We start from the raw sequence: 12,549 nt of genomic DNA, 5'->3' as shown, positions 1-12,549 counted from the left end.
GGAGTCCAATGAGGGGGACAGACAGGTGGATAAATGACATTCGGGATGGCCTTGCTTCGCACCCACCGCGACCACCAACCAACCCAGAAGGAGGCGGAGAAAGGGCAGATTCACTAGCCCCGAGGGTCTCCAGCACATTCCACAAATCTAAGTCCGTCCACCTGCCCCTCCTAACGCCTCCACCTTGGCTCTCTCCCTGGAGCCCGCACCCCCAGAGAGTGCAATTTCAGTGACCTCACTGGGGGGAGTGAGGACTTGATGTCATCCCACTCTCTCCCCACATGTCCTAACTGCCTCGGTGTGTCACCCAGCCGCGAGCTGAGCCACCCCGCGCCCCCCACCCCCGGGCCGCGTGCTGGGGCCGGGACGGACCCCTCCCACGAGGGCGTCGGCGCGGGGCTGGCGTAGGGCCTGCGTCAGCTGCAGCCCGCTGGCGATTGGGGCGCGCTCGCCTCCTTGGCTTGGGGGCTAATTATAAAGTGGCTCCAGCCGCCACCAACCCCGGTATAGCGAGGCCAGGCGAGGCAGGGACTCTGAGCCCTGAAGACGCAGAGGACCGCGACGGTGAGGCCCGCATCTGCCCGCGCACCCGGCCGCTTCACCCCGACGCCCGCCCGGCTCACACCTGCCTTCTTCTCTCCCTTCCAGAGCAGTGCTTGGGACCCGATGTCTCCGACCAGCCTGCGCCATACGATCGCTGTCAACGTGAGTGAACTTGGCCAAATCGCGCCTTTGCTGCGGGCATTTGGGACCGTCTGCCTGCTCGGTTGTTTTTTGTTTTTATTTTTGTTTTTCGGCGTTTCATTCATTGCACGGGGTGCCCCAACTTTCTTCTGGTCCCTGTTTGTGACCCAGGTGAAAGCTCCCCCAGCTCCCCCGCCCCAAGTCTCCCGTTCCCTCGCATTTGGTCTTCGCGTTCTGGTATTCTGTCCAGAATCCTCCTGAGGCAGTGAAGTCCAGAAAGAGCCGAGAGCCCAGGCATCCCCGGGTTCGGGGTGGCAGTGTCAACCTGGGAACAGCGAGGCGGTCTGCCCCGGGCTTCCAGGAGCGGCGTCGGCCGGGCGGGCGCAGGGGCTCAGGAAAGCGCATCCCTGTGACAACCCCCAGCTGGGACTGTCCCGGCGAGGGGGCCCTCGGAGGGACACGCTTTGCTCCCAACACGCTCGGAGTTCGCGTCCCTTTCTCCCTGCAGCCTATGGCGCGGTTCCTGAGACTCTGCACTTGGCTGCTGGCGCTCGGCCCGGGGCTCCTGGCGACCGTGAGGGCGGAATGCAGCCAGGACTGCGCGACGTGCAGCTACCGCCTGGCGCGCCCGACCGACATCAACCCCCTGGTGAGTGTAGCCGCGGTGAGTGGGCTGGTAGAGGAGTCCGTCCGCACACAGCCGGGCCTGAGGCCGCGGGGCGCATCGCCTGGACACCATCGGTCCCGGCCCCACGGCGCCGATCTCTGGTGACGCAGGTGTCCGACTGTTCCCCGAATGCCAACAAAAGTCCCGCTCTAGCTCTCAGCTTCAGGACCCGCGACCATCTAGGTGAGGGCGGCAGTGTTGCCACACAAACGAAGTTCGTTTTAGCCCTGGGAATGCAGGAGCCCGGAGATGTATTCTCTTCAGCATCTTGGAGAGCACTAGGTTGTCGCCCCACCTGTCCCAGCGAAGATGCTCAGTCACCCCAGTTCCTAACATATCCCACCAAGGGTCCCTTCCACACAACCATCCTCCCATCCTTCCTGCAAATAATGACATTTTTTTATTAGTGACATTTCGTTGTCTTTCTTTGGATTTCATTTCTCCAGTCCTTTCATCCTCAGATCCTTCAAGCCCTTCCCCTCACCTGTGGATAGGAGAGAGCAAAGGGTTGGGATCCCGAGGAAGGGAGAGGAAGGGGGGGTGAGCAGTAGATGGGAGAGAAAGAGATCAGCACTGTCTCATAGGCAAGTGACTCTGGAATTCAACTTCTGTCTTATCTTGGATGTACTTTTGTAATAGCTACTAAGACAACAGTTTAATTTGGCTATGAAATAGGCACAGGAGAGATGGCCAGTATCCAAAGAGGTGACAACAATGCAAAGATAATAAACTACATGACCAGAGCTTGGGGAAGGGGGAGAGCTGAGAACAAAATACTCATTCTGATAGAGTCCCTATGCTCTTAAAATCACCCCTGGTGCCCTACTGAATCACAATCTCTGAATTGGGGACCCCAGGAAGCTTCATTTTAACTCTCTCCTCCAATGATTCTTTTGCACTGTCTTCTCAATTTGTTGAAATTCTGTGATGACTTAAAAGGCTCAGTAGGGAATAGTATATTAACACAAGGAGTTAAGTTCCTCATTTGAGCCTTTGAAGAAATTTTGTGATGTAGATGTGTAAATTGGGGATGGAAATATCGGAAAGAATTCCACAAAACGCAAAGCATACATTTCGGATTACACATGTGTTTGTCTCCCTTGAGTCACCTCATCTACTTCATTCCATCTGTTCAGGTCCTAACACGGCCCCAAGAAGACACACAGTAGGGCTTTATATTTAAACTATGATGACATGTTGCATCTTAAATAGGGGTAACAATCCTCTTCATCTATCTTTTGTCTTTCTGATTTGTTTACCTGATTGGTGTTTTATTGGCGCTTACATGTAGGGTGGTTATTTTCTCTGTGACAAAAAGCTTTGTTAATAACTATGTTGTTGGTATTCTAGCAGTTCTGGAATTTCAGCTCAGATGCAGAAGACAGGAGAAAGGAGGCTGCCTAACTAAAACGATGTAGAATCAATGTAACAAATATTGAGCCTCTCCCAACCTGTGAGACTCTTGTGCTTGGGTATGTGGTAGGTGCAAAGCTAAGCAGGCATGCCATGATTGATGTCCATATTGAATTTACTGTCTGCTGTGATCTTGACCATAGAACATAGAGTGTGATAAATACTACCAAAAAAATGCATAGACCTATATGGTAGCTTATAAGTTAACAGGACTTCTTTAGTAGGAGTGCTTTATTCTGATTATTTGTCATTATTTCTTNTTATTTGTCATTTTTTCTTTGAAGGAATCCCAACATTAAAAAGCCTTTTGGTAATAGTATACAAAATAGTCAATGGTGATTTTTGGCAAGGAGATCATTTACATTTCATTTTAGAGTGGAAATGTTGTTGACACATGAACATCTTACGTTTTTAATGATGTGTTTATTTCTTAGATATCAAGAATAACATGGGATCATTTTAACTGCATCATCTTTAGATTTTTACATATGCATATATTAATTTTCTTAGACACAAAGCTTAAATAATTATTAAGAGCCAGTTAAAGTACCCTAAGGAATTTTGTTATACTCATGAAGTGCTTTCTTGCATTGTGAAAATAATACATGTGTATTTTATATAAATTAACATACCAATATGTTTTTAAAGGCCAAGAAAGGACCTGGTTCTTCTAAAGCAAGGGTCTGTAACCTCCATTCTATAAGTATACTTCAAGCAGCTATCGAAAGCCTGAAATATTAGACTTTATAAATGCTCATGCAATATTAGTTCTATTTTATCATACCCAAGTGATCTGTCGAATAGAAGAGAATCTTAACAAGATTAGTAGAACATATAACCTAAATCTTACAATGATTAGGACTTAATTATTATATAATATTATATAATTATTATATAATAAAAAGAAGGAATTATATACAGATCATTTCTCATTCCCATTATTTTGTCAAATAATATGATTTCCATTGGGGGAAAATAAAAACCTTTTTTGTACACCAGTAACTAAGTGTTAAGAAACATGAATAATGTGTGAACATTTGCATATAATAATTTCATATCAGAGCTCATCATTACAAACATTTGGTTCAAGGTGATTAATCTGTTTTAATCTGTTTAAATCTGTTTTCAATCAAAGAGGGGGGAGCAAAACACCTCTACAGTCAGCAAATCAAGATGTCATCATCCAAATAATTCGTAGGACTTTAAATGAGTTTTAGAATGTCTTTCTTTTCCAATTTATTTTGGAATTATTGTTTTTCTTTAAAGAATGAAAGTGTTTGCAGGAATACTAGATGCCATTCCAGGTAGAATAGTAACACAAGAAAGTAAACAAACATTATATTATTAATATTGATTTCATCTGTAAGACAAGAAGATAAAAGGAATCTGGGGATGATGTCCCTAATTAGGTAAAGAGAAATTTCTCCCTCTTGGTGAGAAAAAGCTCAAACAAAATGCAATCAACAGTGGAAAATTATCCAGTGAAATTAGATTGTGCCGGCAGCCAATCTAGGTTAAAATTGGGTGGAAAAGTTCTTTTACAATATTGAAATGGCATGGCAGATACACTCTGTCAAAATTCAAAGAAAAATTCTAATTTGATTCAATTAATTACCCACAGTGATTCCATTTTCCTTTGATTTGCTTGTTAGGGATATTGAAAAGTTGTAATAAGAAAATGGCAATTACTTTATTATATGAGAGTTTCCATACCAAAGCACACATGCTGCGGTTCACAAAAACGTGTTTACCTAATGAAATCAGAAAAGCCTCTTGGTATCACTAAATGGAATTCTTTTCCCAGGCTTGCACACTGGAATGTGAATGGAAGCTGCCCTCTCTCAAAACCTGGGAAACCTGCAAGGAGCTCCTGCAGCTGTCCAAACTGGAGCTCCCCCAAGATGGCGCCACCGCCCTCAGAGAGAGCAGCAAGCCCGACGAGAGCCACGTGCTGGCCAAAAAGTATGGGGGCTTCATGAAAAGGTATGGAGGCTTCATGAAGAAAATGGATGAGCTTTATCCTCAGGAGCCGGAAGAAGAGGCCAATGGAGGGGAAATCCTGGCCAAGAGATACGGGGGCTTCATGAAGAAGGACGCAGATGAGGAGGACGTCCTGGCCAACTCCTCAGACCTGCTCAAAGAGCTGCTGGGGACCGGGGAGAACCGAGAAAGTGGCCCCCACACAGAGGCTGGTGAAGATGAAGAAGTGAGCAAGAGATACGGGGGCTTCATGAGAGCCTTAAAGAGAAGCCCCCAACTGGAAGAAGAAGCCAAAGAGCTGCAGAAGCGCTATGGGGGCTTCATGAGAAGAGTTGGTCGCCCCGAGTGGTGGATGGACTACCAGAAAAGGTACGGGGGCTTCCTCAAGCGCTTTGCCGACTCTCTGCCCTCCGATGAAGAAGGCGAAAGCTACTCCAAAGAAGTTCCTGAGATGGAGAAAAGATATGGAGGATTTATGAGATTTTAACCCCCTTGGCAGCCAGTGACCCCAGACCGCAGCAAGCCTTCCTCTGCCCCCTTTCCGCCCCTATCCCCGGGTCAATCGTGTCTTATTATCGTGCATTGCTTGCATTGTAGGGTTGCCTTTATTGTCTGGATAACTAACTATACAACCTGAAAGCGCCCACTTCAGGTTCCGTGTTCTCTTGACGATGTTTATGCTCAGTATTGGTCTATTGCAGCTGTGTCGTTTTCATGCTACAGTCGCTGTTGTTCCCTTGTCCTTTATTTTTGACAAAACACCAACAAATGCTTACTTGTAAATAGATACAATAAACCTGTTACCCCAGCTGCACGACATTCTTGTAAGTTTCTTCTTCTCTCAGGCCCTCACTCGCCTTCCGGTTCCCACAGTAAATCCTAAAGTTGAAGATGCTGAAGCCCTCTGCTTTGGGCAGAATCATCACTGGCCTCCTTCTCTTCCAACAGCTGAGGCTTCAAAGCCATTTTTCATTTCGTTCCTTACATATAAAATCCTAGACGAGTGAACACACTAGGCAAACTACAGTGTATTTCCACTCTTATTTCTGGAAATCAGTTATAGGAAGAAAAACCAAAGCCTAATAGAGAAACTAGCTATGCCCTCCTATAGAAAGAAATCTGTGCTTACATCCGAGGTACATGTCTGTTTTCTTCAGCAAACTATTTTAGAAGTTAATAAGAAACGAAGGACAATTTAGCCCCACTTCACAAATGCAGATGAAGCCCAGACAGGTTAAATTGCTGAACCAAGTTTGCCCAGCAGCTGAAGGATAGAAATTGAATGAAGACCCCAAACTTCTTCTTGTTCCCGAGCAATGTCCTTTACACTCCCGCCCCCAATCTCTCACTCAGGTCACTGCCAAGAACTGGAAGAACTTGGGACCGTACCTTGTTCCCTAGTGTATATTCTTACACCACAATCAATGGTGGGTTCTCCAGTGTCTGACAAATGGACGTATGAGTAAATAAAGGAATGAATGAAGGAATTTGGTGACCAGATCACTGGAAAAGGTATTATGGATGTTTTAGAAGGCAAATTATCACAAAGAAGCTGATGGCTATTTCATATTAATTAAACCATTTGGGGCAGGATTCAGAAACAGCATCAACAAAAATAACATTTCCTCCTTTTTTCTAATTGAAACCACCTGCAGCTAATCTCCCATCCACTAGGTCATTTCTCCAGGACCCTCCCCCACTCTCTCTTTTGATGTGCTTCTTCCAAAATTCAGAGTTTAGCAACTCAGAAAAATAGGGGAAGAGTCTCTACCCTGCCATCCACCACTGTGCCAGCCTGTGTGCTCCATTCTGATGTGGCAGCTCTGCTGTCCTGGGCAGTCTGTCCTTCTGAGTCCAGCCCTGTTGGGGTCCCCGGGACACCAAACATGGCCAAGCACTATTAGAAGACGCTTCTCCTCCTGATCAGTGCAAGAGGTACTGGTCAATACCACTCAGAGCCACACCACCGCCTATCCTCATGATCCCTGGCAAACTAACTTTTTCTTCCTGGTGAGAGCCCTCTCCGTTTGAACTGGAAATGGAAGTAATGTAAGTGTTTGAAGTGGATCAAGAAAAAGGTGATAAATAGCAGCTGGCCCTTGGAAACCAGTGTCATGAGCAATAGAGAGTGATAAGGCTGTAGCACTTTGGAGGTATTAGGTCTCCAGTCAGCCTTAGCCAATTGTTTCCCCCGGGGAAATGCCAGCACCATATTGCTGGACTTTTCCAAAGAAACCTGAATCCCAGATTCTCGTGGTAATAGCCCAAGTTTTTATTTTGGGCCATTGATTCCATTTAAAACAGTATGGACCAAACAAAACCTATCTCCTGGTCAGATTGGAGAGACACAGGGCTAGTCTTTTGAGAAAAAAGTCACTTAATTCTCTCCCCTAGAGCAAAAGATTCCTAAACCTTGGAAACAGGAATCCAGCCTACATCCTAGAGATGGCAAGAGCAAAATGCCCTTGTCCCTCCATGATAAGATAGTAACATAGTTATTATAATAATACAACATGTATTTTATATATATATACATACCTCATAAAATAGGGTTTGAGAAAATCACAATTTTCACAATCAAATGAATATAACATTTTTCAAATCAAGTATAGTTCTTTACGTAGGAGCTCCTTTTTTTCTATTTTTGGGTAGCTGTGTAGACCAGACTAAAACACTCAGAGCGGTTAACAGACTTGTCATCCCTTTTGCCACCTGTCACCTCTGCTGAGGGTCCAGCAATGCCTGGGGTGGGACATTGTCACTCACTCTTGTATTTCCTCTCCCTCCTCACGCCTGGTGGAAAATGAATTTAGAAGATGTGCCACAAATGTTTAGGGAGGGAGAGAACAGACAAGAGGGACAGGGAAACAGGAAAAGAAGAAAGAAAGAGGAAAAATGGTCAGCCACGAGGGCATCTTCTCTCTGGCTGCCTATGAAGCTGCCTGCTCCTGTGTGGAAAGTCAAATGAAGTCAAGCCTCACAATAAGTATCACAGTTGTCCAGGAAATGCGACTCGAGGGGTGCTCTATGGGTCTTCCTGAATCCCCAAATATCTCTCACGTTGTCTGGCCTGCAGTCTGAAATCCATCATTAGAATTTTGCGCCTTTAAGCCTTAAAGGCTTTTTTTTTTCAAGAATGTCCTAATTACCGGGGCCTGGGTGGCTCAGCTGGTTAAGCATCTGCCTTTGGCTCAGGTCATGATCCCAGGGTCCTGGGATCGAGCCCCATGTGGGGGCTCTGTGCTCAGCAGGGAGCCTGCTTCTCCCTCTCCCTCTGCCTGCTGCTCCCCCTGCTTGTGTTCTCTCTGTCAAATAAATAAATAAAAATCTTTAAAAAAGAATGTTCTAATTAGATTCCCAGGAGCCTTTGCCGGAATCATCGGGGATGCTGTTTTAAACTCAGAGAACCGTAGAGAGTTAACTGTGACTGTGGACTTCAGTGTACGCTCAGTCCAGGTGTTTGGGGGTCAGGAAACACGGGAGGGACTAGGGTTAGAACTAGCCTAGGATGAGGACTTAGGGTTAGCTGGGCTGGTTGTGCCAGAAGCTCCAAGCGGCTGCTGAGTTGAGGGCCTGGAGGAAAGTCCGTGCGCCCTTAGCGTGGAGGTGCACATTTCCTGCAGAGGGCGCTGCTGCTCCATCTGTACCTTTCCTAGCGCTTGGGTCCCCCTTCACCTCCATCCATGCACTACCGGCAGCATCAATCCACCTCAAGGCTAGTCCTGGTCTGGGTTCCTTCTAAGAGTTGATAGCTCTGTGAACTCTGTGTAAACTTCGACCAGGCTGCCTGGGTGGAATTCCCAGCTAGTTGTGTGATCTGAAGCTCTTTCCTCATTAGGTGGTTGTGATAACTCCCAGTTCTTACAAAGAGCTATTGGGCTTCCCTCCCCACCCCCCTGCCCCCAGGAATAAGGTGCTCTGTCACCCCGGGCCACTCAGACACCAGGTGCTCTGTTAGCCAGGCCTCTCAGGGATGAGGAACGTTCTGTGAGCTTTGGTCTGCTGAGAGCCTGAGCAAACCCAACAAAAGTGTTTTCTCTTCTGAGGTTTGTGTCCCACACAGCAGGAAGGATAGCAGTGTCCCTTAATACTCATCTTCACTTTCTCAATCTTCTACTACAAACGTGGGAAACCTGTGTAACGAGAAAGTTATCCAAAAATCAAAGCCTTGAGCCCTGAGCTACAGAGGTTTCTTCTTAGGAGAAGAGGAAGGCGGAGCTTTGAATGCTTTGAAGCTATAACTGCTGTGAATATTTATGGGCTTTTTTCTGGAAGTATACCTAAGCACCCCATGTGAATCATTTCACTCATTCAACAAATAATAGAGCCAGCTACATGACAATTGATGGAAACGCATTCCAGACTGAGCAAATAGTGAGTGCAATGCCCCTGAATGGGAACACGTGTGTAACTGGAGGAACAAACCTTCTGAGGCCTTCGGGGCTCTGGGGTTTAGCCTAGGTATGACAGAAAACAATTCAAGTTTGAGAGCAGCTAAGTGGCAAAATAAGCTGATGTGTTTCAACCACCCTCTCTGCCAAATAGAGTAAGTTTCCTCACTCCCCATTCTCTTGAGAGAAGAATGTACTAATTACATCAGTTATATCTGTCATCCATATCTGTCATCATTTGGCACCCTTCATAGCATCTTGGTTTACTTGGGTGGGGGGTCAGTTATATAAACTTTCATGTTTTATGATAAAAATACAATGAAGAGATTTTCTATACCAAAAACCTGCACTTGCAAAGTTCACTCATTGCTTAGAGAGTGGAAAGTAAAAAAACAAAGCATACAATTATATTAGTGACCAGGAATCCCTGTCTCTGCAGAGAAGGGAGTATAACAATTACTCAGCAGAGGGAACCTGGCAATAACTTAAGCATATCCATCCATATCATATGCTTATGCTTTTTCTCTTAGGTTTTTTTTTAAATCAAATATAACATATCTAAAAAGAAGTCCACATATCATAGGAGCACCTCTCCCTAAATTGCTAGAAAGGAAACATACTGCTTAAAGAATTGACAGGTAGGGCAGAAATTTTTGGTGAATTGGGAGTGGGCAGAACTTACACAGTGAGCCATTTCTTCCATTTCTTCCCTTTTCATTGCTAAAGTTATTCACTGAGTAAATACTTACGGAGCATATACTGCACTATTTTAGGTCCAGGGGCTGCAGAAAACAAAAGTCCAGCCCGTTCTCTTGTTTCTCAGGAAGAAACAAGTCCGTCTCCTGATGGTAGTTTTAATGTGAAATCATTCTTTGCAAAATAAAGCACAAAAAAGTGCGGAAGCTTTTGAGACTTGGAATACGTCACATGGCAACTCCAGCTACTAATCCATGCATTCAATTATTGACCCAACCAGGCTTCCAAAGCAGTGTTCCAAAAGAATACTGGGCCATGGAAGGAAGGCCAGGCAGAAATGCTTGATACCATCAGGAGTCTCTAAATTGAAGCCTGACATCCACCCTGAAGCAGCTTAGGAAGAAGATGAGCCTCACTGAGCATCTTCTATACCTGAAAGTCTTCAAATGAAATCAAAGCTAAATTTTATATGACTGGATCCTTGCTACACAGGGTTTTAGAAGATATTGTAGGGGAAAAAAAGAAATTTTATAGAATTTTATCAGAATTTAAAACCACTAAAACAAACATTTCACTTAAGATCAATCAACCATTATAAATCAATTACACCAGAAAGCTGGTTGTTGTTTATCCTATTACTAAGGACTTCCAAGGGTCCACTTCTTCACTCCTCCCTGCTTAGTGCCCCCAGGCTAGTCATGGTCTTTCATTATAGCTCTCACAAAACACTCTTATTTTTTTTTTGATTGTTTGGTTAATTTTTCCCTTCACAGCACATGTTTCATTTTATAACTATTTGTTAATTTGTGTGATTGATTTCAGTCTCAATAAGTGGGAAAGTAGAAGCCGTCTCTGTTTTACTTGCCATAGGCATTCACTAAAACAGCATTATGAATCCATGCTCCCATCTGAACTCATAGGAACGATATGTAAATTGTTTTAATTTAAAAAAACATGACTGTGCTCAGAAAAAGATGAACCTACATGTAGCTTAGGCTACAAGCAGAAACACACTATGCTAAGCAGAAACTGAAATGGTGGGTTCCTGGACTATGAGCCTAGAGACTAGTGGAGGTGGCCCTCTACTTTTTCATGATAACTGGGACCAAAAGGCAAAGTACAAGAGCCAGGTCCATTGCCAAGGACCTCACACAGGGGAAGGTCTTGCTCATCTATTGAAAAAGGCTGAAAAAAATCAAGAATGCTGACCAGGACTCTGTTTCTGGGGGTAATCGGAGTAAGTGGATACAGTTAAAGAACCAGTATGTGGGCAAAGCCACCTGTCAGCTTAGCCACTAGATTTGAAATATGATTAACTTCATTAAGGGGAAGTGTCCCCTTAATATAAATTCAGTTTCTGAACCAAAACTGATAAACAAGTAAGGAAAGAGGGAGAGAGAGAAATACTCCCATTTTATACGAATAGCACTATAAAATTCTGAAATATATAAGGAAAATAACTTCAAGAAAAGCCAGCAAATGCAACAACTTCACTTGGGATGAAATGCAAATATTAAGACCATCTGAAAAGAAAGTTTAAAACAAGTATTACAAGATTTTCAAAGAAATAAAGGCAGGAAGGCCCTCCATAAAAAGGAGATCAAGAAACTATGAAATTAAAATGTGTTAGCAATAAATGAGGTATATAGTTATTTGGAAAAAACTAATTAAGCAGGATAAATTCTAGGCTAGACACAGTTCACAATTGCATTAGCTAATAGAAAGTTAATAATGAGGAAATCACCCACAACAAAACAAACATTTTTTAATTAAAAAAGTATTTAAGTGACAGGAATAGATTGAATAGCTTCAGTATTATCTTTTAGAAGTTCCAAAAACTTAGACTATGAAAAAGGACAGAGAAAAAAAAACCAGTAGCCCTTTACACTCACTAGAATGGCTACCATAAAAAAGATGGACAATAACAAGTGTTTTCAAGGGTGTGGAAAAGTTGTAACCCTCATACATTGCTGAAAACGTTTGGCAATTCCTCAAAAAGATAAACATACAGTTGCCATACAGCCCAGCATTTCCACTGCTAAGTATATATACAAGAGAACCGAAGGGATATGTCAGCACAAAAACTTGCGCACAAATGTTCATAGCAATATTATTCATAATAGTCAAAAAGTAGAAACGACCCAATACCCATCAGCAGATGAATGGATAAGTAAAATGTGGTACATCCATACAACAAAATATTATTCAATCATAAAGGGGATGAAATACAGATACATGTTGCAACATGGATGAAACTTGCAAACATTAGGGAAACTGAAAGCAACAGGACACTGAATGTCACATATTTATAATTCCATTTATATTGAATATCCAGGATCCATAGGGGCAGAAAGTAGATTAGCGTTTACCAGGGACTAGGGGGACAGGATGAATGAGGATTGACTGCTCATGGTTCTGAGGTTTCTTTAGGGAGTAATAAAAGTGTTATGGAATCATATAGTGGTGATGGTTGCACAATTTGGCAATATATTAAGAACAACTGGGGGGAGTTAAAATGGCGGAGGAGTAGGGGACCCCTTTTTCAGCTGGTCCCCTGAGTCGATCTGGATAGGTACCAGACCAGCCTGAATATCCATGGAATCAGCCTGAGACGCAGGAGGATACATCTGGATCTCTACAAAGGAACATCTCCAGTGCTGAGTATTGAGGTACGAAGCGGGGAGCCATGAAACCATGCACAGATATCGAAAGATAAAA

General features: G+C 44.0%; 1 protein-coding gene across 1 annotated transcript; it reads left to right on the top strand.

Moving 5' to 3' along the window:
* Window positions 1-415: 415 nt before the first annotated feature.
* PENK (proenkephalin) lies at window positions 416-5,558 on the top strand. Its single transcript, XM_002918331.4, has 4 exons — window positions 416-564; window positions 649-705; window positions 1,193-1,333; window positions 4,569-5,558. The coding sequence occupies exons 2-4, from the start codon at window positions 667-669 to the stop codon at window positions 5,229-5,231; spliced, it is 843 nt and encodes a 280-aa protein (XP_002918377.3). The 5' UTR covers window positions 416-564; window positions 649-666; the 3' UTR covers window positions 5,232-5,558.
* The last annotated feature ends 6,991 nt before the right edge of the window (window positions 5,559-12,549 follow it).

Source organism: Ailuropoda melanoleuca, chromosome 9, assembly GCF_002007445.2.
Source record: "Ailuropoda melanoleuca isolate Jingjing chromosome 9, ASM200744v2, whole genome shotgun sequence".
Taxonomy (NCBI): Eukaryota; Metazoa; Chordata; class Mammalia; order Carnivora; family Ursidae; genus Ailuropoda; species Ailuropoda melanoleuca.
Note: the sequence above shows the minus strand (reverse complement) of the source record. Positions and strands in the feature narration are given on the sequence as shown.

What these genes read in the sequence shown, in the direction of transcription:
- PENK (XM_002918331.4), top strand. Translation starts at nt 667, where the DNA reads ATGTCTCCGACCAGCCTGCGCCATACGATCGCTGTCAAC. An exon ending in GCCATACGATCGCTGTCAAC is followed by an intron (nt 706 to 1,192) that starts GTGAGTGAACTT and finishes TTCTCCCTGCAG; the next exon opens with CCTATGGCGCGGTTCCTGAG. An exon ending in CGACCGACATCAACCCCCTG is followed by an intron (nt 1,334 to 4,568) that starts GTGAGTGTAGCC and finishes TTCTTTTCCCAG; the next exon opens with GCTTGCACACTGGAATGTGA.